Below are 25756 nucleotides of genomic sequence, written 5' to 3'. Positions count from 1 at the left end.
AATTGGGATTATTTACTCTGGAAAAAAGACGGCTAAGGGGCGATCAAATAACTATGTATAAATACATGAGGGGACGATACAAGGATCTCTCCCATAATCTGTTTATACCCAGGACTGCGACGGTAACGAGAGGGCATTCGCTACGTTTAGAGGAAAGCAGGTTTCATCACTAAAACAGAAAAGGGTTCTTTACTGTAAGAGCAGTTAGACTGTGGAACTCTCTGCCTGAGGATGTGATGATGGCAAAATCCATAGAGGAGTTCAAAAGGGGACTTGGTGTCTTTCTGAAAAGGAAGGATATTACAGGATATATTCTTAGGTTATTTGTTAATCCGGGTATACAGGCAGGTAGAAAATATTAGGGGTTGATCCAGGGATTAGTCTGATTGCCATTAGGGAGTCAGGAAGGAATTTTTTTTCCCCAAAAGGGCTAATTGGCTTCTGCTCTTGGGGTATTTTTGCCTACTTCTGGATCAATAACATAGGAGGATAAATAGGCTGGACTAGATGGACATTGTCTTCATTCAGCCTTACAAACTATGTTACTATGTTACTGGGGGAGCCCCTCCCTGGTGTGCTCCCATGTGTAACTCCACCCTCAATCCGAGGGATATATGATCCATGGTGTAGGTTACACAGCTGTCACACATCTCCTGCAGCATCATGTCTAACCTGTGCCCAGAGCTGCAGAGCCTCTCATTAGAAACCTTTGATAGCCAGTACAACACCGACCTGGACACAGATGGTGAGTGGTGACTTTTATGTGGTGCTCCAGATCTACTACCATAGGACTAGATCCCATTTTTTTTTCAGGGTCCAAATACAAGTAGTTGTTTTAATCTAATACATTAACCCCAAAATGAATCATCCTACATAGAATGTTCCCCATCGTCATTCTCACCCCCAAGAAGAAGGTCCCCTCCACATGCTGGTCTGCTTGGCTGGATTGGGGCAATATTTGTGAACACTTATTAAGCTGCTCCTGTGGATGAGTATCTTATAGAGATTGTGCTGCAGGTGATGGGTTAATAATCAGGGAGAACAGCCCGATAGCATCTCATTGTTGCTTTGCAGTGCTGGGGGTCTTGTGTTTGAATTTGAATAAGGACTACATCTGCATGGAGTTTGCATGTTGTTATATTTGGGTGATTTTTCCAAGTATTCCAGTTTTTCCCACACTGAAAGGATAATGAAATTGACCTTAATGAGTGTTGAGGGATGAGCAGCTAATATAAAAAAAGCAGAAAAAACAATGGCAGCACTATCGCTTCTGGATGTAAAGCATGGTGCTATGACCAGAGCCACACTCACAATATCTTATGACCAAAAAGCAAAAAAAAAATGGCAAGCACACACTCCAAGAGTATGATGCAGAAATAGTCCTGATTTATTCCAGATACAAACAGAATTGCAGAAATTGCAATGTTTTGGGCAAAGCCCTTTATCAAGCATGCGAAGGGGAGGAAAAGTTGGAAGTCAAGAATCATTCTGACAAACAGACCATAATCCATCAAGCAAATTGCAGCCAAATATAACGCTTGTGTTCAATTAGGCTAATTTCACAGGGGCGAGCGCAATATCGGGCTATTAGTCACGGCCTAACATCACACTCTCCAACATGCAATTTCCCCGCGAAAGGCTTTTTTATATCAAAACCACCTTGCTTCACTCCGGGGGAGTTGTGATCCTCTGCCGTGGCTGACAGTGGAGTTTCTCCCATTATTTTCAGTGGGAGACCTTGCATCGCACCACATGGACCTAGCATGTGGTGCGGCCTCATTGAAAATAATGGGAGATGCAAAGCGAGAGCACGCACAAAGATAGGACATGCCACGGTTTGTTTTCCCCATCGCTGTGCGATGTGAGAAAAAACACTCTTGTGCATGACCCCATTCAAAAGAATGGGGTTCATATTTGTGCATTTCACAATGCACAAATCTCGCACGATTTTTTTCGCCGTGTGAAGACGGCCTTAAAGTGTCTGAACAAATAACTTAGCATGTGCTACAACTAGAGATGAGCTAGCACGCTTAGATAAGTCAGTTACTCGAGCGAGCATTCTTGTCCGAGCGTGCTCGGGGGGGTGGCGGGGATAGCGGGGAGAGAGTTAGAGAGACCTTTGTCTAAGCTGGGTGCTTTCACATCTGCGCTGGGGATTCTGCTTTCCTGCTCCGTTCAGGGAATCCCCATGGCCAACAGTTCCATCTCTGGATGGAACCAAATAGAACCAGCGGCCCAATAGACTATAATGGGGTCCACCCAGCTTTTGGATGGCGAAAAAAGTGCAGCATGCAGCGCTTATTCTTTCAGTATTTTTAGCTGTATCTGAAGTCGAAGACGCAGATGTGAGACCAATCGTGAAAGTCCACACTTCCTCATAGTAAGGGTTCATTAACATAGGTGTATTGTCACCGTGTATTACCCGTGTGTAATATGCGGTGAATGGAGTCAATGAAAGTCAATAGACTTTCACTGATCCTCACACTTCATATTGATTTGCAAGAGAAATAAATAGTAGCATGCTCTATTTCTTTGCGTATCATACACAGCCCTAGTATGGGCAGCATATGATACGCTGTCAATACGCATGCATTGCATATGGGCAGTGTTTCCATACTCATCCCTGCTCTGAACAGAACGAGGAAATATAAATAAATAATTCACACTGCACATGTCCATGATCGCATCATTCGCGGGCACGTGCAGTTTCATACGCAGCCCACACATGGTCTCTGCCGGCAGAGTGCATGGGCTGTAATGTGCACAATGCTGCGGGAGACCCACAGTGTTGCACGCATACGCTCACGTGAACAAGCCCTAACAAAGCCAGATTTTAAAATAACAGTTTCCTCTTTCTGATTGATTTTGCAAGCATCTGCAACTTGCAATGACCCAAGAAACAAATGTATTTTAAAACCATATATATTGATCACTTTTACAATATAGACAAGAGTTGTGTAATTTTATTCAGATATTAATTTCTATGAGTGCTGGGGCATGTGTTTCTGTTACTGGATTTGTCGCAGCCAAAGCTTATGTATACCTTCGCATTTGATTTACTTATTGGAAGTGTTGACAGTTTTTTGTTGCAAGTGCATTTGTGTAGAAGAGGCTTCCTGCACTTTTGTTGTGCACTCTATTCCTCCATCTGGGCCAAGTGCTTCAATGTGAGTATATAGCTAGGTATCTTGCTTTCTGTGAGTTCGTTTAAAACCCTTTGGCCTTAAAATAATAAAAATTGAACTGGATTATGTTTTTCTCCAGCAGGTTTCAGGGTATTCTGTAGCTTCCTAATTGTGTAATATAGCATGCACATGCTTTATAACAATCAAGTCAGACACAAGTTGGTAATCTCGAGTCTAAACTGGATCTGCGCTTACAATGCTCAGAGCCTCAGGTTTATTGAAACACATAATACCTGCCCTTTATGGGCGTATAACAGATTACATCAGTAACATATATATATTCTCATTTGTTGGGCCATATGGAATTCCCCGCCCCCTCACCACCTCTCTCTCAAGTCCAGTGTATGCGCCAGTCTTTGTCCTCCCAGCATGCGGTCAAGCAAAAGTAGCTCCTTTGTTTCAGAAGTTGAGGGTGGGGGAGGGCTGGGAAGACGCCCAAAATGGATACACTTCTTACAGCATAGGAATGTGACTTTAACTCTTAGAGGCTGCAGAGGAGCTTTATATTGGGCTAACATTATAGCACACATCTTTCACCATGCCATCGTCCAGCAATTACCATAATGAGATTATGCAGCCATTAGCTTCTACAGAGTTAAATCACTACAGCTGCGTAATACATCTAGTTTATACAAATCAATAGACATTTTATGCTAACTAATCATCATGTCTACTACATAATGATCTTTATTTATATAGCGCCAAAATATTCCGCAGAGGTGTCTTTCAAAAATAAGAACGCCAAATTGACCCTGTGCTTTGATCAAAATATGAGCTAAGAGCCTTGCATTTCTTTGTGGTTAGTATAAATGAGTTCTTCACATATTCAAATATTAAATGTGTATGAGTATGAGGTGTGTTTCTGATACCGTATTTGTCGCAGGCATAGCTTACATGCACCTTTAAATTCCATTATTTGCTGGAATTTGTGGCAACAGCAAGAAGCTATCCTGTCTGCAGAGACCAATATATATGCAACATCATGCAGAGTCTGTGCCATGACAAATTGCTACAGCTCTGAAAGTCAAAAGACTCCAGCGCGCTACTAGATGGGTGTCTATAAAAAAGTGTGAAATGAAATAGAAAAAGTAAGATACAAGTCCTGCCAAGCCTTGTGTCCCTTCTCTGCCCTCTACTTTTTGGATGCATTGTGACGCAGTCTGACCATTACTTGTAAGAGGCTGTCAAATAGTGTATCCCTGACAACCAGACTTCCATCTCCATCATTACACTGCATTGGGAACATCGGCCCTGAACCAGTGACAACATGTCAGTACTTATCCCAGGCTGTTCCAGTAGATAAGTTACATGATGCAAGCATTGCTTCTGCTGCATACAGATGAAGTGATTGAGCAGAACCTTCATTTCCATTCCTCAGAGTCAGAGAGGTCATTCCTTGAGCCTGCCAGTGGGAAGGATGTCTACATGCAGGCATGTCATCAAGTAGGGGTTGTGCCTGCCTCTCACTTTCTCCGTCACATGAACAAGACACACATGGATCTCAAGCATCATGGATTAGGGCCTCGGGGAGCCCGTGCTTTGGCTGCGGCTCTGTGGGTAAGTGTCACCCCACAATGGTCCTGCTCTATATTACGTGAATGTATATATGGACATAGCAGCGGCCATGTTTTCTGTGTTCCAGACCAACACAAGTATCACACATTTGAGCCTGGAGGACAACTGGATTGAGGCTGAGGGGCTGATACATCTGGTACAGATGCTGAGGAAGAACAACTCCATCCAGGAGCTGGTAGGAAAGCAATGAGGCGTATATATACATAAAACAGTCAGTAGTATACTCAGTGCCATATCCCTGTCGCCTCCAGGACCTCTCAAGCAACCACCTGGGTTTACAGGGCTCTGACATGCTCTCCAGGATGTTACTAGACAATCTCTCCCTCAATAGCCTCAATCTAGCACGTAAGTGAATGCTCCACCCTGAGGATCTAACAGAAAGAAGCTCTTACCCAGAGTTCCTACCTGTTGTAGGTAGAAATCTTCTTGCAGAGCAGGTAATTGGCAGTCGTCTCTAAGTAACATAGAATGTAAGGCTGAAAAAAGACATATGTCCATCCAGTTCAGCCTTTTAACCTCCCACCATGTTTATCCAAAGGAAGGCAAAAAAAACCCAATGAGGTAGACGCCAATTTCCCCCATTTAAAGGAAAATAATTCCTTCCTACTCCAATCTGGCATTTGGAATAATCCCCCCATCACCAACCCTTCTGAAGTTCCAAAACTGTACACAATATTCCATGTGTGGTCTGACCAGTGATTTGTAAAGAGGAAGAACAATGCTTTAGTCATGTGCCCCTAGACCTCTTTTGATGCACCCCGTGACCCTATGTGCTCTGGCAGCAACTGTCTGACACTGATTGCTCCACTTTAATCCATGTCAGTGTTTCCCATTTAGTGTGTAATGGTGACATGTATTTCCCCTGCCCATGTGCATAACCATTTATCAGTGTTAAATCTCATTTGTCTCTTACTACCCAAGCCCCCAACTTCCCTATATTCATTTGCAACCTCCTTGTATCCTCTCTTGTGTTAATTACCTTACATAGTTTTGTGTCATCTGCAAATGTCGCTATTTTACTGCGCAATCCTTCTACCAGGCGCAATATATATATATATATATATATATATATATATATATATATATGGCCCAAAACAGACCCCTGTGGAACGCCACTAGTAATGATGACCAAATCAGAGTATGTACCCTTTATAACCACCATCTGATTTTTTTTTTAAATCACTGAGCCAGTTAATTACCCACTTACACACATTCCTGCCCACACCAAGCATTCTCCTTTTATACACCAACCTTTTATGTGGCACAGTATCAAACACTTTGGAAAAGTCCAAATACAGATAATCCAATGACTCTCCCCGGTCCAGTCTAGAACTTGACTCTTCATAGAAGCTGATGTAATGTGGCGATCCGAGGGGGGAGGCCCGCCATGACGGGGAAGATCACGGGGAAACCAAGATGGATATCACGGGTGAATCTGTGATCTCTCCCACCCCTTTGCCTAGCTCAGCCGCCCGCAGTACATAAACGTAGCAGTGAAAAAATATGAAAGTCACGTGACCCCAGCACCCCTTCAGGGCTGCTATTCACACGGAGCGAAATGAAGAGTCCACAGTCCAATAATGAATTTTGCAGAAAAACAACCGGAGGTGCACGGTTGTACTTTTCTACTCACAACTTGGCAGCTTTGAACCTTCATCAAGTAGTTACTGGTGGGAAATCAACAATATTCTGTACAGATTCTTTCTTCACTTGCACACCATCATTGTTACACTCTTACTAGGGACTTCCCTCCGAATTCAGAACGCCTTCAGTCCCAGTTATCTGATACACCATCAGTGGAGTATACGCTCCCGACTTATTAGCAGCATTTACTCAAGCTTCTTGCTCTTGTTCTCAGACTTCTTCAATGACTTTCCTTCTCTTTCCCTGGCAGGAGGACCATTACTCCACACTTAGCTTAGCACAGGCACATCCACCTCCTCTAACTACATTTTCTCAACCTTTTCTTCTAAACTCTGCCTCACAACTACTCACGTCTCTCAACCACATGACTCAAGCAGTTAAAGGGATACACACTATCCACATACATATGCACTATAGCTTTGGCCCATTACACTAATCAGCTGGGTTTGACAGGAGCAATCTCTCATAAAGGCATGCTGATATGGAGTTATACAGCTATTTTCATGAGGTACTCCAGGATACCATCTCTTAGAAACCCTTCAAACATTTTACCCACAATGGAAGTAAGACTTACCAGTCTGTAGTTTTAAGCTTCACTTTTGGACCCCTTTTTGAATATCGACACCACATTGGCTATGCTCCAATCCAGTGGGACAGACCCCGTCACTATTTAGTCCTTAAATATAAGAAACAAGGGTCTGTCTATCACATTTCCTAATTCCCTTAAAACTCGGTGGTGTATGCCATCGGGACCCGGTGATTTGTCTGTGTTAATCTTTTTAAGACAGCACTGAACTTCTTACTGGGTTAGACTGGTGACATTTAGTAGAGAGTTTATGTTATCACTCTGCATCTCATCTGACATTTCATTTTCCTCTGGGAATACAAAGGAGAAAACTCAATTAACAACACCTTAAGGACCTAGCACTGTAAATTTGCAGCACTTGGTCCTGGGCTTTAATCCCGCCATATAGAAGAAATACGGCGTGTGATTAAAGCTCTGCTCCTGCAATCAGGTAGAAGCAGGTCGGGTTCTCAGCTGTTAGTCACAGTTGAAAACCCAGAGGAGAAGTGTTTTTTAACCGTTTCTGCCTTCTCCTTTCCAGGGTACATAGCGCTCATTGAGCGCGATTGATTTGCGTATTACCGTGGATCAGACTCATGCGGAATGCATAATTCCTATGTGGTCGTGGGAGACCGGCCTAAGGTAGATCGCTACCTTTTTATCATGTGACCGAGGACCGCTCACTGCTCCAGGTTCTCCGCGAGGAGCAAGGAGATTTTAAGTTTCCTGGGCTACTTTTATGTGATCGACATTATCCATTAGATAACAGCGAACACGTGACCAGGAACCGCTCAACGCGGCCGCTCGTGAAGGCTCCAGGCTCTCTGCAAAGTTTTGTAGCCAAGAGCAGGGGGATTTTAAATTTTCCTGGCAATCCGTGGCTTTTGCGCAAGCGTCTGCCATTTTGGCGACAGGCGCGTGCGCTGAAGCTGTGGTAAGGTCCGCGGATAAATCTGGGGGCCTTAGGTACGTAATTTCATCCTCCCTCACGGATATGATCCTTGAAGGGAGATGAAATGTAAGTTTTTTGTTTTGTTTTGTTTTTTTTAAACTTCTTTTTTTACTTTTACTTTTTTACACCCTTTTTTTAAACTTTAAATGATTACTGTTATCCATTGGATAACAGTGATCATGTCCCCGGTGACATCTCTCTGCTCCTGGCTACACATGGCAGCCAGGAGCAGAGGGATTTTAAATTTCCCGGGGCCTGAGCCCCTCTGTGCACGCGCCCGACGTCAATCATCGGGCGCGCATGCGCAGAAGGGGACTTCAGGCCCTGGAAGACCGGGACATCACAGAGGACCCGGGGTAAGTATTTTCACCTCACCTCATGGATCCGATCCATGAGGGGAGGTGAAACTAACTTTTTTTTCAACTTTTTCCTGATCGATGCTATCCACTAGATAGCGGCGATCACGGGCCCGGGGACGCCTCCCCGCCGTCCCCGGTGACATCTTCTAGTTCCTGGCAACCTTCAGGAGCCGGGAGCCAGGAGATTTTAAATTTACCAGGGCTCCCAGCCTTCTGCACATGCGCGTGACTTTGCCTCCCTAAAGGTTAGCATTTTCGTATCTTCCCTATAAAACACTCTCTTGAAGGACAAGTTGAAATGTATTATATTATGGTCACTATTTTCCATGTGCCCCCCAATCTACACCTCTGTTATTCTGTCAGTTTTTTTCGTTAATATTAAGTCTAAAATAGCCATCCCTCTAGTCGGGTCCTGTTCAAGTTGATCTTTAGTAGTTGACTGAAACTTGCAGGTTTCAGCTTCCCAGTTTACATTTGGATAGTTAAAGTCCCCCATAATAATCACCTCATTGTGATTTGCTGCTTCATCCATTTGCTTTAGTAATAGATTTTCAGTGCCTTCAGTTAAATTTGGTGGCCTATAGAAACCCCCTATGAAGATTTTACTGTTGTTTTTCTACCCACAGAGACTCCACATGTTCATCTCCCTCCCATGTATCTTTCTTGTTCCTCCAAGCTGCTAGGAATCTACAACCCCCAAAATGCCCTCAGTTGAAGGCTATTTAGCTATAGCATATTGTGTCCATTTAACACCAATTATGCGCAGAAAACTTCATATAGTCCTGGTACTAATTACACCTACATGTGTGCCCGTGTATGTGAAATGACATGCAAGTTACAACATATAATAGATCCCTGCAGTCAGTGTCCCCAAAAATATATCTCTGTTGTCACAGTGCCCCAATTACAGATCTGACAGTCACAATGTCCCTGTTGCACACCTCCCTGGTTTCTTACCCAATATGTCTCTGTGAGCAGTCACAACCAGATGCCTCTTCTCCTGTGTCTTATTTCTGACCTGGCCCTATTGGTTTGGACTGTAGCTCTTCTAATGCAGCATAGTATATACCGTGTTTCACAGAAAATAGGTCCTACCCTGATAGTAAGACCTTTTGGGTTTTCAGGGGAGGCTTGAAATATAACCTTCTCCGAAAATAGGACCTAGCTCAGGTGCCCCCCCCCCCCAAAAAAACACAATACTCACCTGCTCCGCGGTGTCTCGATGGTCTTCGGCGGCGCTACGGTAAGCTGTGTCCTCCTCATCTCACAGCGGAGCTTCTGCTGGTGATGGGGCTTTGAATACCCCACCTTCAGAAAAGCGAGCGCTGTGATTGGCTGCCAGCACTCAATTAGCCAATCACAGCCAGCACTCGATGAGCCAATCACAGCCATTCAGTAATGTCATTCACTGAATGGCTGTGATTGGCTCATCGAGCGCCGGCTGTGATTGGCTGCTTCAAAGACACAAAATGTACAGTGAAATACTGTAAAAAAGCATTGTTCATTCCACAAATACTCTCTCTGATTGTTTAGTTGTTCCAATTCACTGTACCAGTGAATGTGAATGACAGAACGATCAGCATTTACACGTAACGAGCAAACCATAATTTGTATGCCTGCATAAAATGAACGACCAACAATAAGTAAACAAATTATCATGTGCCGTCCAATCGTTGGCTATGTTTACACTGAACGATTCGTTCAAATTCACACAATCCAATGATTTTCTTTTAACAATAATCGTTTTGTGTAAAAGGGCCCTTCCTAGCGGTGGATCTTGCTATAAAGATTACTAGGCAATGGGATACTACTTCTCCTCCCGTGCCTCGTTTATGCCGCTGTTCTATTTGTTCGATTCTCAACTCTCCGGCTGCAGCAAAATAATGTTTTCTTTCTCTGGCATCTTTTCCAGGTTCTGTACCCTGTTGCTAAGCAACATGGTGTATCTCCTAGCTGTTTCTAATGAGCTTACCAAGGCCTACAATTTAACCCTTCAATCATCTGCAAATTTTCTAATTTCTCTTTTCATTCTTTCATCCCCACTTTTCAAGAGTGATAACATGGTTTAATCAGGGAAACTAAGAGCTAAATGTAACAAATTTCCTAGTAGCTATAGTATAACTTTACAGCTCTTAAAGGCACAGCACCAATAAATTATCCTGCAGTTCTGCACCAGAAAAAGAGTGCTGAATTATTAGATTTTTTGGAGTATCACACTGTTGCTCTTCCCTCTCTTGGTTTATTTCTCATGACTTATTTATGTTTCAGACAATGGATTCAGTGACCTGTCTGCCCAGCACCTGGCTGAGGCCCTGTCCGTAAGTATATATGTTACCTAGAAATTTTAGATACCTCAGAGAAAAGCCCCCATTTGACCTAATAGCAAAAAGCTTGCTATGACCTGACCCCCCCCCCCCCCCCCTCCCCCTACTGTGTCTGTTTACAGGCCAACTTCCAGGTGAGCAAGTTGGATCTCAGCCACAATGAATTCTGTGAGAAAGGAGGAGAATACCTGGGTCAAATGCTCGGTGAGTGACCTCAGAAGATCAAACACAAAATGCAGCAGCACTGTGCGGAAACCAAGGCACATGACCACGGTATGGAATCCCGCAGCGGTTTTCCCCCGTGCCCACAGCCATGAAGCCAGAAATGACATTAAATCACCGGACACTGTCTGGACACTGCAGGGCTCTCCTCCGGAGCGGCCAAATCTTCTTTTTTCTGCCCAGCAGATGCGCTTGGCACGCTGGCGGTGTGCCGCATGCATACGCTGTGCTTTCTTTCTTTTTTTTTTTAAATTCTCCCATGGACTCGCGGCACAGCCACAATGACAGCTGTGGCTGCGCTGCAGATATGACGCACAGAGGGAAAAGAAATCACATCCACATGCATTAAATCGCCCTGCGGATGCTAATGCATCCCTATGGGTTACTAGATCTGCGGATCTCCCGCACAGGAGACACGTGCAGATTTTATAATTAAAATCCACCCGTGGACATTGGGCCTTATGCAGCCAATATTTTAACCATTTTTAATTAGTGCAGCATAGAGCTGCAGGGCCCCAGAAACAAATGAGTATTCAGGATATATGTAGGTATAATATTAGTTTATAGACACAACATCTATGTTATACATGCCACCCAACCATCCTGGATTTGTTTGGACAGTCCCAGATTTTGAGAGCTGTCCCAGGAGGTAGGAGACATGTCTGCTCTTTCCCCTCTCTGTGCACTTCTGCCAGGCCACCACTCCCGAGTGTTGGTCCATTAGTAGCAATAGCTATCTTCTTTCATCCTCACTGACAGGATTCGGCTACCATAAAGCACGCAGTATTGGTGCATCTTGTCTCCACCGGAACTAGGGGTGGAGTAATGGGTTTGTCCTGCTGGAGCTATACGGAATGCCCACAGCTTGCGACTGGCTCAGGGACACAGACAGCGGTGCCTGTGCAGCGTCCTGAAGGGTAGCTCAGGACACGGGGAAAACGCTGAGGAGCTGAGAGGGTAAAGCTGTCACTTGTCACAGTGGCACTTACCAGACTCCTCCCCAGAGGGACACATGCAGCCTCGGCCAGAGCATCACTGGGCCTCTTTCAGACACCTCTAGGAGAGGGATGGCCAATATACATGCCGAAGAACTTTAACTTGTAATGTGACGCCACCGTTCTTTTACTCACTGTAATGAACCTCGGCGATAATAAAGAGAGTCCACACACACACTTTAGTCTTTAAGTACCTCAGTCCCTGGGAACGGTCAGGGCCTGGTAAAACTTTACTGTAAACTTTGACACTTGTACAAGGTGAAAACACACTGGTGCAGGCAAGACAGAAGAAGGGAGGTCAGGGAGGAACTCAGGATGATGCCAGTCCTACAATCGTCGTTATCTGTATGGTACTGCTCCTGGAAGGGGAGAGTGGCTTTGCTTTTAATTCCCAGTCATTGTTACAAGGCTTGAAGAAATGCTGCCTTCTAATAGGTGGCACTGTGGAGGTATTTTGCCATCTCCCTTATTTGCATATTATTTTCTCCCTAAAGAGAAAAGATAGTGTTTCTGATCCCCAATTAACATAAAGAATGGCTGCCTCTGTGCTTGGTCACAGGGAATTGTTTACATGTATACATTGTTACAACCCATCAGCTGTGGTTTTAGTTACTGACAATAAGCAGAAACACTAAAAAAGCGAGGGAATGAAAGGCAAAGTCTCAAAGTAAAAATGGTATACATATGTCTATGTATGTACATTTTTTTTTTTTTTTTAATACTACTGTTAAATAGAGAATGTATATACGTACTTAACCACATATCATGTAAAATACGATGGTTCATATATTGTGTAGGGAGGGAGGTAGGTTGGGTTCAGGGCAGGTTAAGGCTGCCTGCACAGAGGCGGGTCAGATTCTGCATACGGAATCCAACCCTGTGCCCGGCCAGTGCCTCCCGCGTACCTGTCCGGGGTCTTCTATTCTGTCCTGCAGATGTGCTGGCCGGGACACATTCGCAGTACAGAATAGGCCGAACCGTCACTGGGCAATGACGCGGATCCTGCAACCTTTCCGCAATAATGATTGCGGAAGGGCCACGTGATGGACTGCTTCCATTGACTTCCATGGAAGCCGTCCGTGCGGAGCCCGCACAAAATCGCAGCATGCTGTGTTTTCTCCTCCAGAATCAATTTCCAATTCTGGACATGAAATCGCATATTGCCATAGCATGCTATGGGCTGTATTTGCTGCGGAATCCGAAGGCGGACGCCTGCTCCTGATTCCGCAATGCAAATCTGCCCGTGTGCAGGCGGCCTAAGGCTCAGTTCAGGGTTTTCATTTCTCTGCTCTGTTTTTGAAGGAGAGTAACTGAAATAAAACTGAAAAAGAACGGATCCATTTTCTTTCCCATTAATTTCAATCGGGTTATAAAAAAGCGGAAAGGCTTCTGTCTGCTTCCATTTCATCAGGTTTCTCTTCTTTTTTTTTTTAAAGAAAAAAATATATAGTCTGCAGATCTTTTTCCATACAAAAAAAAATAACGGAAACCTGACTGATTGGATGCAGATGGAAGCCTTTCCATTTTTTTAAAACTTCATTGAAATTAATGGAGAAAAAAAACAGTATATCAGCTACTCTCCTCTAAAAACGAGCAGACAGACAGAAACCCTGAACTGAGCCCTAACGCATAGGAGCCCTTTCACTCTGCCAGCAGAGAGCGCATATCGTCCGGATATGCACTGCACATGTCCGGGAAACTGTCGTCATGCGCATGCGCAGTGTGATTTTTTTTATTTTTATTTTTAACTTCCTTCAAATTCCTTGCTCTGTTCAGAGTGGGGATGCGTTTTTTTTTGTTTGTTTTTTAATTCCAATATTTTTTTTAATTGAAATGATAACATGTTACATCTCTTTTGTGCACAATTTCAGTGAACTTATACATGTAAGTTATTACAGTCATCTTGTATGTTACAACTGGGTGAAAAGGCTGTTAACTGGGACAGGGCAAGGATGTGTTTTGAAACACTGCCCTCTCGCAATGCCTGTGTAAGGGCAGCGTTTCGATACAGAGCCCATGGGAGGACTCCATATCATACTCAGAGGAATACTGCATGCTGCGATGTATTTCTCTGCCGTATGTAAACGCCCATGGACATTAGCTTTTAGTTGTATTTTAGATTACATGATTTGGTGTATTTAATAAAATTTCAATAAAAATATTTGATTTAAAAAAAAAAAAAGGCTCAAAGTGCTTGAGTTGTATTTACAAAAACATGATAGATTCTTTCTGCTAACCTTTTTCTTTACTGTCATCTTCAGCTGCAAACGAGGGTCTCCAGAAACTGAATCTCAGCTGGAATCACATCCGCATGAAGGGGGCCATAGCACTCAGCGCCGGCCTTAGGGTAATGCCTGTTGATTTGTCGCATGAATGTACTAGCCCTGCATTAACCCGAGTCATGCCTTCAATGCCAGCCCCATTACTAAATCCAGCCCTGCGCTTTCACCAACATCAGCCCTATACCAACACAGACACTGTCACCAGCGTCAGCCCCATACTGAACTTGGCCCTGCCCTGTTACCAGTGATGGCCCCATAACAACTCCAGCCCTGCCTGTCATCAATATTAGCCCCATACTAACTCCAGCCGTCACCAACATCAAACAATACTACCGTAGCTCCCCCCTGCCTTGTCCCTTCACTCCACTTTTGTCAGCCCCATATTAAGTCCAGCTCTGTCACCTCTTCCCACCAGTATCAGTCCCATACTCGCCCCACCAACGTCGGCCCCATTCTAACCCCTAGCCATGTCACCTCTCTCGACTCGTTACTACAACTGGCCCTGCCCTATCACGTATGTCATCCCTATATGAACTCTGGCCCTGTCCCATCAACAACATCAGCCTCATACTATACCCAGCTATGCTGCCATCAATGACAGCTACATAATAATTCTTGCTATCACCTCATCCCACCAATGTCATGCCTATACTAACTGTGGCCCTGACACATCATCCTACTAATGTCTGCTTCATACTAAACCCTGGCCCTTCTTTGTCAATGACGTCAGCCCAATAATAACTCCGACCCTGTCATCTGATTGCACCAATGTCACCCCCATGCTAAGCCTGGCACTTGTAACGTAACTCCACCAAAGTCAGTCGAAAACTATCATCAGCCATGTCACCTCACCCCAGTAAAATCAATCACATGGTAATGCTTGTTCTACCTGTCGCCAGCATCAGCATTCTAGTACTCCTGGGTCTGCCTGTCACGTAGACCAACCCTATACTAATCCCAACCCTTTCACCTCATCTCATCCCACCGTCAGGCCCATAAAAATCTCGGGTCCTGTCACTTTGAGGCCCCTTCTTAACCTTAGTCCTGCTGCCCTGTTATTAACGCGAGTCCCATCCTAATCACAGACCTGTGACTTCACAGCTTGAGTGTCAGCCCTATACTAACGCGGACCCTGCCACCTAATGCCACCAATATCCACTCTATACTGACCCCAGCTCTGCCCTGTCACTTCATTCAATGAACATCAGCCCCAGCCCATATTTATCCCTGCCCTGTCCTCATCCCCCAAAGTATTGCCCTACTCCCTGAGATATCTCCTAAGCCTTTGCTAAAAACGATAGCATTTTAAATGTGTCTTTTTGCATGTTCTGTATTTTCCCACAGGTGAATGGGATGCTGAAAGTCTTAGATCTGTCCTATAATGGTTTCAGTAATGAGGGGGCTCTAGCCCTGGGAGAAGCTCTGAGAGTGAATAGTTCTCTGCTTCACCTCAATATCAGCTGCAACCGTATCAGCAACGAGGGCGTCAGACTCATCTGTAAAGGCCTGGAGAGTAATGAGACGATTCGTGTGCTCAAGGTGACACGGAATGATAGATACAAGGGAAGAGAGCAACTGCAAACTTAGTTTTTGGTTCTTTCCCCAGTTCTTGTCTTAGAGTTTCAACTCCAGTGCCAAAAATTCCATTGAGACAGAACTCTGGACAGAACCATAGACTTTACTGTGTGAAGTGGAGACCACTTTGGAAGTGGCCTGAGTATGTTATGCAGGATGGTTACAGGTTCACAGTGATGTCCTGTTATATTCTGGGAGATAGCATAACATAGGCAGATTATGTCATCACACACCACCTATAGTACATGAGGTATACTGGCCTTTGCCTCATCTGTGCATTACATGTGCTGAAGTTGGCTTGTGATGTTGTTTCTGGCCTGTAGGAATTGAATTAAATTGCTTGCATCACCTTTATGTGTGCATAATGAAGAAGCTCTGGTGTGTATTTTTGAGGTCTTGCAAAAGCTGGGGTGTTGGCTTCTGTAGCACCTGATAAGTGTATTATGAGGTTCTGTAGCAGGTGTGTATTAAAGGGGTTTTCTGGGCAAGTACTATTGATGACCTATCCTCTGGTTGATCGGCTGGGGTCCACTGCTCGGGACCTAGCCGATCAGATGGTTTTAATGAGTTGCGCCTGCAATTAAATGCTGGCCACTACACAGGGGTCAGAGCTAACTGCCTCTGCTCCGTAACCCTGTCTATTGTGGCACTGACCTTGGGCACTAGATCAGTCTGGAAAACTCCTTTAAGTTGAAAGCTATTAAATCATTAAAAAAAAAACAATGAAATTGTGGAGTAACATGCGGTAGGGGGTCCACGTCTCTTGCACTGGGAGAATTGTGATACACTTTTTGTAGAAAAAAAAATCACCTAGAAGGAGTTGTCGTTTTGCTGTGAAACTCGGCATCCAGCTACATCTCAGGCAGATATGCAAATGATTAGAAGTGTGCTGTGATTAGATGAACGGTCTTGCCATCTGAGGCCCAAAAAGTAATTCCATCCTTGGCCTTTAGAAAGGCTCTCGGAGGATCCTTGTTGGTAATGGACCTCTTTTTCTGCTTATGTAGAGCTTATTGACCACTAGACACCTCCTATGATGCAAGTACTATAGATTACCAACAGCATCACTTATATCCACATCAGTGGCAAGACTTGCAGATTGCAAGAGCCGCTCGGGATCTGCACAAATTCCCAAAAGGTAAACCAGAAGAGAGGAAGCAGCGGCAGCATCCGCGTTTGCAATATAGAAAAACCTCCTTTATTCTCCCATCACAAATAAAAATGACAGCACAGCAATGTTTCGACCTGTGTGTGTGGATTGGAATCCAAAACAGACTGTGCATTCATCAATATATAGAGCCCAGACCAGAGTAACCATAATTTGCAATAAATCCTTCAAACTTCTGGCCATGAGCATGGTCCAGCAGTAGTCCTCTTATTCATATAATCACCAGCGCCCACCGCACCCTATGGGCATGTTCACAGGTCGCATTAAAATCTGTTTATCCGCAACAGAAACTAGAGGCATTCAGATTTCTGCCACAGATTTGCTGTGGATGTGCTGCAGGTGTATAGCTAATCCACAGCAGATCTGCACAAGGATTAGCTCTAGAGATGAGCGAGTATACTCGCTAAGGCACATTACTCGAGCGAGTAGTGCCTTAGCCGAGTATCTCCCCGCTCGTCTCTAAAGATTCGGGTGCCGGCAGGGTGCGGGTGACAGGTGAGTTGCGGGGGGGAGAGAGGGAGAGAGAGATCTCCCCGCTCTCCCCCGCCACTCCCCGCCCGCCGCCAGCCTCCGAATCTTTAGAGACGAGCGGGGAGATACTCGGCTAAGGCACTACTCGCTCGAATAATGTGCCTTAGTGAGTATACTCGCTCATCTCTAATTAGCTCATTTTCATTCAATGGAGCTAATCCCCAACATTTCCATGGAAAATTGACATGCTACTTTTCTCTACAGTGTTTTTTTTTGTGCTGCACAGCCATAAATCTGCTGAGGTTTTTTGATGTATGTGAACAAGGTTGTGCAAACCACATTAACATGCATGGGATGCGGGTAGTTAGTGGATTTCATGTTGAATTAGATGCAGAATCAACACTGAAATCCACACGAAATCTGACATGAGTGAACATACCTTATAAGAGAATAGACTCTTGGCTTTAATCACCTTCATTATACTGTCTATGCTCTCTACTTCCTGCAGCTGTCCAGGAATCCCATCACAGTAGAGGGTGCAATCACTCTCCTGAGCTCCATTACTAAGAGGACCGACAACAGGATCGAAGAGCTGGACATCTCTGTGAGTATGCTATGGAGTTCTACAGAACAGCAAATGGATTTTATAGTGCAAGCATTTTAAGGTCTTGTGTTTTATTCTAGAATGTTCTGGTTAATGAGCAGTTCCTGTCTCTCCTTGGCTCGGCTTCTGCATCCCGTCCTGGACTACATGTTTTGTATGCTGGCAAAAAAGGGTTTATCCCTCAAAAACGTTCTGCTCGTCCAGATCCTATGAAAGTCATTCAGGTGCTGCATGTTTATCTTTATAGACAGATTCAGAGCCTCCTTTCCAAAAGCTAGCAGAGAGTAAATGTGGAGCTAATATCCATTAACCATATTCCCATTTTTTGTCTTTTTATTATTATTTATCAATGTGGTCAATGGTGTATGTTTGTTCACATATGGTAACTACCATAAATAGTCAACCCTTGCCTATAAATGAATTGCCATATACCATTCTGTACGAATCAGACACCCCATTCTGTAGGACTTTGTGTGGTCATCTAGTCCTGAAAGAGTACATTGTACCTCAGTTACCAGACATACACGGTGTACTGCACAGTTCTTGCTTTCACATGCTAGGTCTGTTTTTTTGGGTTACCCAAGGTTGAGGATTTTGTAGTTGAAGTGGTTAACTTGACATGTAATCCACTCCATAAGTACAGTAGGCGTGGTATAGTGTAGATCAGTGTTTCCCAAATTCTAGTCCTCATGGACCCCAACAGGTCATGTTTTCAGGACTTCATCAGTATTGCACAGGTGATGTAATTATTGTCGGTGCCTCAGACATTGCCACAGGTGTTCTTACTATAGGAGATCCTGAAAACACACCTGTTGATATCCCTGAGGACTGGAGTTTGGGAAACAATGGTGTAGATGATCCTCTGAGAGTAACGTGGGGGTTTTCTCATTATCTCATGAATTCTCTGTTGTTCAGGATTTCCTAGATGAACACAAACTTCGATTACTGGATTTTTTCAAGAACATGGATAAAGATGGCAGCATGAGCATTCCTGTCAGTGAGTTCTGCAGATACATGGCGGTTAGTATGGTGCGCCAGATCACTAGTACGTGTTCTCTTCTGGGGTATGACACAAAATTAAGCACCTCTATATACAATGGGGCATATTTACTTAGACCAGCATTTCATATGATGGTCAACCTAAAGTCTCTGAATTCATTTGTTTCATCTATGAGGCACCCATGCACCAAATCGGAGATCTGCACCAGCTGGTGTAGGTTTCAGCTATAATTTACACCAATTCCTGGCGTAAATTATAGAAAATCTGACAGGCTGCACAGCCACGTCCTCTAACCCCAGGTCCTGCCGGCTTTTTAAAAAAGTGGCGGAGGACCGCGTGAATGTTAAAAGCTTGCACTTTTAAATGTTAAAAAGTTGAGCCCAAATTGTATGGACTTTTTGCTGCCATAACTTTAGTGCAACTGATATAACAAGTATATTCCAGTGTTTTTTATGATACAGTTGTCAACATGAACTTGACTGACAGTGGGTACACTGGGCGTAGTTACTCATTAGCTGACCTGAGCTATGACCTAACACCTACAGTGACATCCACCTTTCCCTGCGGTATAGGACTTTTTATAGTTTGGAGGTCACATCTACATGAAGCATCCTTGTTACTTTGTGTAAACCTCTTAAAAATACCTGGGTACTTACTAGATTCAGTTAGCTAGCGCCACATTCACTACCAGCTGCTGTATGCTTGTAGTCTAAAGACCAGTAAATTCAGGGACTAGGAATAAGATTCAGAGTATCAGTCTTAGGCCAAGGGCACACAACTGAAATGTGAATAGTTGCACCCGAGAAACTCACAATTTATACCGGACACTACAGATTCATAAACATTGCATGTCCTATTCTTGTCTGTGAAAACTGTCAAGAATAGGACATGCCACTTTTTTTTTTTCCACAGGGGCCATCAATCCATTTGTATAATTATGCATGTGTTCAGCCTCATAAGCTATAATGGGGACTGTCTGCAGAATACATGAGCAGCACACCACCCAAAAATACATCTGTGTGCCTTTGGCCTTAGATGTGCTACCAATATCTCTTCTTCTTTCTTTAGGCAGCAGGTATGGCCTTGGATGCTTCCCAGATGGATTCATTGGTGCAAAGACTGGATAAAGATCAGACGGGTACTATAGACTACAGGTGAGGATGGTGTATTACTCCAGAATGCATACATCACTGTATTAGTGGTATATTGCCCAATGGTCCAGACACCACGTGACATATCTCTGTGTTCTCTGCCTTGTTTCCATAAGGGCTCCCACACACTTGCGTTTGCGTTTTTGTTAACGCGATTGTCAATGGGACTTTCTAATGTTAAAAACACAACGCTGTTTTTATTGTTCATGTATTGTCTGCCAATGACCACACACCAAGGATATTTGTTTCTATGGACAGCACAAAATTGTGCAATAGTCACATAGTATATGAGGCTGATAAGACATAAGTCCATTCAGTTCAACCTATTAGCCTGCAGTGATGGTCTAGAAGAAGGCAAAAACTCCATGATGTAGAATTTACCTTCTTTTGGGGGAAAGTGTTCCCAATTACAAATCTAGTAATCAGAACAAGTACTGTGATCAATAACCTATGTCTAGACATTTAGTACCCATAGCATGTAATATTATTACATTCAAGAAAAGCAGCCAGGCTCTATTAGTGGCAGCACCCTTTGGCCGAGTACTTTTACATGGGGCAGCTGTCCCATAGACTATCACGTCTATACTTTCATAAGGAGCGACAGCCATTCAGAGAATGGATATTGAGAGGGCCGGAGATCTCTTCTGGCCACCCGCCTCCATTCACTGTAAACAGGCAGTCCTTCAGAGATGCCTTAAAATTTTCTAAATTCTAAGTTCTTTTCAATGTTTTAAGGGTTCTTATCTGTGAAGGGCATATTTTCAAATACTAAGTTCCCTCTGCCTCAGTGATGTATTATGTTACTAAATGTAACAAGCTTTTATGTAGCAAAGTATTAACCCTTTGCAATCCAATGTCGGACCTGCCCCGACATTATAATTTCCCTCCACAGCTCCGATGTCGGGGCAGGCCCGACACTGCAGTGCAGGAGTGCATCTGCACCCGATCATCAGACACATCGGGTGCAGATACACTCCTGCACTGGTCCTCATTGAGGACCCCCGAGGAGAAGGCAGAAAGGGTTTTTAACCCTTTCTGCCTTCTCCTTTACACATTACATAGCGCTCAATTAGCGCTATGTAATGCACAGAGATTCCAGCCGGCGATCATGTGACCGCCGGTGTCACCTGACCCCCAGCGGTCACATGAACGCTGAGCCGGGAGCCTGCACAGTGGGGGGGCCTGCTTACCTGTCCGACGTCTTCCGCATTCTCCCTTCTGTCTCCTGGCTCGGCGATCATGTGACCGCTGGGTGCCACCTGACCCCAGCGGTCACATGATCACCGAGCCGGAAGGCAGAGGGAGAATGCGGAAGACGTCAGACACGTAAGCAGGCCCCCCCACGGTGCAATGAACACCTGCACCCTCCTGAACTCTGTCAGTTCAGGAGGGTGCAGGGAAATTTATTTTTTCTCATCCATTCTCACCAGCTCCAATTTATTTGGAGCTGGGGAGAATGGATGAGAAAAAATAATTGGATTGGAAAGGGTTAAAACGCTTTGTAAAAATCTAGATATACAACATCCAACAACTCGCCCTAGTCAAGTCTAGAATTTACCCCTCGATAAGAGATTAGTTTGACATGAGCAATCCCTGATAAACCCATGCTGATATGAAGTAATGTGTTTTCTAATAGAGATATATCAGACTAAGATTCCTTTACAGCTAAAACCAAATTACTCAAAATTGAGGTTAAACTTGTAGGCCTAAAGTATCATAGTATGTAAGGCTGAAAAAAGACCTATGTCCAACCAGCTCAGCCTATTAACCCCCAATGTTGTTCCAGAGGAAGACAAAAAAAACAATGAGGTAGACGCCAATTCCCCCTATTAAAGAGGAAAAAAAATTCCTTCCTGCCTCCAATCTGGCAGTCGGAATAATCCCCAGATCAACAACCCTTTTTGAAGTTATTAATGATTATAACATATAATATTGTATCGCTCAAGAAAGACATTCAGGCCACTCTTGAACTCTTTTATCGAATTTGCCATCACCACGTCCTCAGGCAGAGCTTTTCGTAGTTTCACTGCTCTTACAGTAAAGAACCCTCTTCTACATCGGTGTAGAAACCTTCTTGCCTCTAGACCTAGTGGATACCCCCTTGTTACAGTCACAGTCCTGGGTATAAATAGGTCATGGGAGAGATTTATGTATTATACACTGATATATTTATACATTATTAGTTTTTTTTTTCTAAACTAAGCAATCACTTTTTGACCATTTTGTAAATAATGGCATCTTTAAAAAGGATTTTTTTCCCCTATAAATGGGAAAAATTGGCTTCTATCTCATTGTTGTTTTTTTGCCTTCCTCTGGATGAACATTGGGGGTTAATATGCTGAACTGGATGGAAATATGTCTTTTTTCAGCCTTGCATACTATGTTACTAGAACAGTTTCAGCATTTTTTGTCTTTCATTTTCTAATTAGGGACCTTGTTGACTCTCGTAAAAAAATGGTGAAGGAACAACGTAAACAACAGCGTCGCAGAGAAAGAAGAGAACGTCAGGAAAGACAGCGCTGTGAGAGAGCATTGAGGTCCTTTCATAATGCAGTGAGGGCCCTGACTCCACCCCCTGCACCCAGAGAGTTCCCTGGCAGTGGCACCAGCTCAGCTCATTTTTCTGTCACGCCATGCAGCTCTTGGTATCAGGAAGGAGAACCTACAGAGGAAGCCAGTTCTTCACACATCCAAAATGCAGGCTCAGACGACTTGGATGCTGAGTGGAGTTACCAATCACACTGGAGTTCAACCTCACAAAGTCATTCAGAACCTGAGACTCCAAAAAGAAACACCCCATCACCGCACAATATGAAGTGATAGGACAGGATAGCTTTTTCATTTCAGACCACAGTTAATCTACTGTTATGCACATAGCTGTGATAAATCCCGCAGAGCTGTAACCACAATTTATCACTCTCATCATCCTCAATCCCAGAAGTATACAATCTAAGCTCACTTTCACACACAAAGTATAGGCCATTTACATGCAACGATTATCACTCAAAAGCCATCGTTTGAGCAATAATCGTTATGTGTAAATGCTTCCATCTTTCACTCTTCGGCTGAAAGATGATTTTTAGGTGAGCGTAAAACCCATCATTCGGCCGGAGAGGAGATAGAACAGACTGCATGCTGTGTTTGCTGTCCATGGTGCTGTATTCTCCACGGAAGCTGCTGATTACATTGTATCCAGCAAAAAGCCCCTGGCAGAACAGAGCTGAATGCAGAGAACAGACCACCTGCTGTTTTCTGCATACAGGTCCTGGAAGCTCATTTACATGTAAATGAAGGTGATAAGCTGCTAATGGACATTAATGTCCATTAGCAGTTTATGCAAATCAATCACTCAAAACCTATCTTTTGAACGATTATCTTTGCGTGTAAATGGGCTGTATCTCTCCCATCCTCTCTGACTCAAAGAGTTTGATTGTAAGCTCCCTGCTCAAATATAATGTATCACTTTCATCATCCATGATCCCTGGAGTTTAAAAATCTAAGCTTCCTAATACATACACTGTATCTCATGCATCACCCTTGACCCCTTGGGCTCTCTCAGACGAGCCTATGCTACAGCGTACCACGTGCGTTTTTTGTTTGCGTAATACACAGTACCAATCTCATATTGACTTTCAATTGTGCCCCACACACAGCGTGAAATGCATAAGAAAATGATCACAGCATCTTGGAGCATATTACCCGCGCATACATGCATGTCTTATTTTGGTGCGTAACACTCGTCATTATCATATTCTGGTGCATAAGATACGCAATAAATATGCTTGTTATTTGCATATTTATAGTTTACACACAACAAAATATGCTTGTAACACGCAGGGTAAATATATTTGTCTGAGTGAGTCCTTAGCATGGGGTCACATAGGGCGGCACTGACATGGCTGCAAGGCAGCTGCTGTTCTTAAATAGATTTTACCAGGACAGCTGCTTTACACATAAACCCCAAGGCTGATTGTAATTGCCCTACCCCTGTTAGTGCTTGCATTTTCCTGACAATTGCCGGGCTGTACCTACAAGTGCATGTGCAGCCTGACAATTATAGGTAAAACGTGAGCGTAGCAGCTGCCACTAGCGCTTATGTAACAGCAGCCTTATGGAATTTCTTTGATTAAAAACAGCTGGTTCACATTGTGCACAAGAAACCAGAAAGATAGGATTTGTTTATCATTCTAAGGCCTCATGTCCAAAGCTGTACCGGTATAATGCTGTGTGTCTCCCTGCAGGGTTTTACCGATGTTTGTAAATACCGAGTCTGCTGACAAAGAACTGGCAGAGACCACATATGGCTACAAGTGTACTGCGCGTATCACACGCGGTAATGCCCAGTGTGACTTTTTAAAAATGTATTCCCCGCTCCTTTTCAAAGCTGGGTTGCATCTGAAAATGCCACCCATATAATAATGATAAACTTTATTTGTAGAGCGCCAACATATTCCGCAGCGCTTACATAGACAGGGGATACAGAAAGACAAAAGTACAAACATTACAGAACCACGGTTACATATAGTAATCAGTTGATGGAAACAATAGGGGTGAGGGTCCTGCTCCAACGCGCTTACATACTACGAATAGTGGGGTCATACAGAAGGTAAAGGGCTGGAGATGGGCACGGTATGGTGAGGTGGAGAGTGAGGGGTGCTATACACATAGACAATGGTCAGACACTTAGCCGTGTGACGGCAGAATCGTTATGACTGCAGGAGCGGTTTATGACGGCTAGCAGGGATTGCAGTCAATAGTTCAGGGAGCATGTTATCAGGCGGAGTACAGAGGGGTTTGTTTAGGGAATGCGGTATGACTCCCTGAAGAGGTGCGTTTTTAGAGCACGCCTGAAGTTCTGCGAGTCCTGGATTGCTCGGGTAGCCTTTGGTAGTGCGTTCCAGAGGACCGGTGCTGCTCTGGAGAAGTCTTGGAGGCGGGAATGAGAAGTTCAAATTAAAGGGGCGCTCAGTTTTGTTTAGTTAGCAGAGCGGAGAGCCCGGGCTGGGTGATAGATTGAGATGAGGGAGGCAATATAGGGGGGCGCTGTGCTGTGGAGGGCTTTGTGGATGAAGGTAGTGAGTTTAAATTGAATTCTGTATTTAACGGGCAGCCAGTGCAGTGACCGGCACAGCGCAGAGATGTCCGAGTAGCGGCTGGACAGGAAGATGAGCCTGGCTGCCGCATTCAGGATGGATTGGAGAGGGTAGAGTCTGGTGCAGGGGAGGCTGATCAGCAACTAGTTGCAATAATCGAGCCAGGAGTGGATGAGGGCAACAGTAAGCGTTGTTAACGTGTCTACAGTTAGAAAAGAGCGGATTCTTGCGATGTTCTTGAGGTGCAGCTGACATGTTCGGACGAGAGATTGGATGTAGGGGGTAAATGATAGATCAGAGTCCAATATAACCCCAAGGCAGCGGGTATGTTGTCTAGGAGTTATGGTGGCGCCACACACTGAGATGGAGATGTCAGGATGAGGTCGGTTAGTGGAGGGTGGAAATACCAGTAAGTCAGTTTTAGAGAGGTTTAGTTGTAGGTAGAGACAGGACATAGTGTTAGAGACAGCAGACAGACCGTCGGTGATGTTTTGGAGGAAAGGTGCAGAGATGTACCTTTTGATGTAACAAGGTAGATTATAGTATATAATTGATAAATGGGTAGAGACCGGAGATGAAGAGGTTTTCGCC

The 25756-nt window shown here is 44.2% G+C and overlaps 1 protein-coding gene across 1 annotated transcript; it reads left to right on the top strand.

Moving 5' to 3' along the window:
* The first annotated feature begins 663 nt into the window (after positions 1–663).
* Positions 664–22913, top strand: LRRC74A (leucine rich repeat containing 74A). Its single transcript, XM_066572395.1, has 13 exons — positions 664–745; positions 4564–4742; positions 4828–4935; positions 5012–5105; positions 10549–10598; positions 10727–10808; positions 14083–14168; positions 15448–15642; positions 17826–17921; positions 18002–18145; positions 18837–18941; positions 19990–20075; positions 22502–22913. The coding sequence occupies exons 1-13, from the start codon at positions 664–666 to the stop codon at positions 22890–22892; spliced, it is 1698 nt and encodes a 565-aa protein (XP_066428492.1). The 3' UTR covers positions 22893–22913.
* The last annotated feature ends 2843 nt before the right edge of the window (positions 22914–25756 follow it).

The sequence above is a fragment of the Eleutherodactylus coqui genome, chromosome 6, assembly GCF_035609145.1.
Source record: "Eleutherodactylus coqui strain aEleCoq1 chromosome 6, aEleCoq1.hap1, whole genome shotgun sequence".
Classification (NCBI taxonomy): domain Eukaryota; kingdom Metazoa; phylum Chordata; class Amphibia; order Anura; family Eleutherodactylidae; genus Eleutherodactylus; species Eleutherodactylus coqui.
Note: the sequence above shows the minus strand (reverse complement) of the source record. Positions and strands in the feature narration are given on the sequence as shown.

Excerpts from the sequence above, each read along its gene's own strand:
- LRRC74A (XM_066572395.1), top strand. The coding sequence starts at position 664 with ATGTCTAACCTGTGCCCAGAGCTGCAGAGCCTCTCATTAGAAACCTTT. Across the intron at positions 15,643-17,825 it reads AGACGATTCGTGTGCTCAAG|CTGTCCAGGAATCCCATCAC; the intron begins GTGACACGGAAT and ends TACTTCCTGCAG. Across the intron at positions 20,076-22,501 it reads ACGGGTACTATAGACTACAG|GGACCTTGTTGACTCTCGTA; the intron begins GTGAGGATGGTG and ends TTTTCTAATTAG.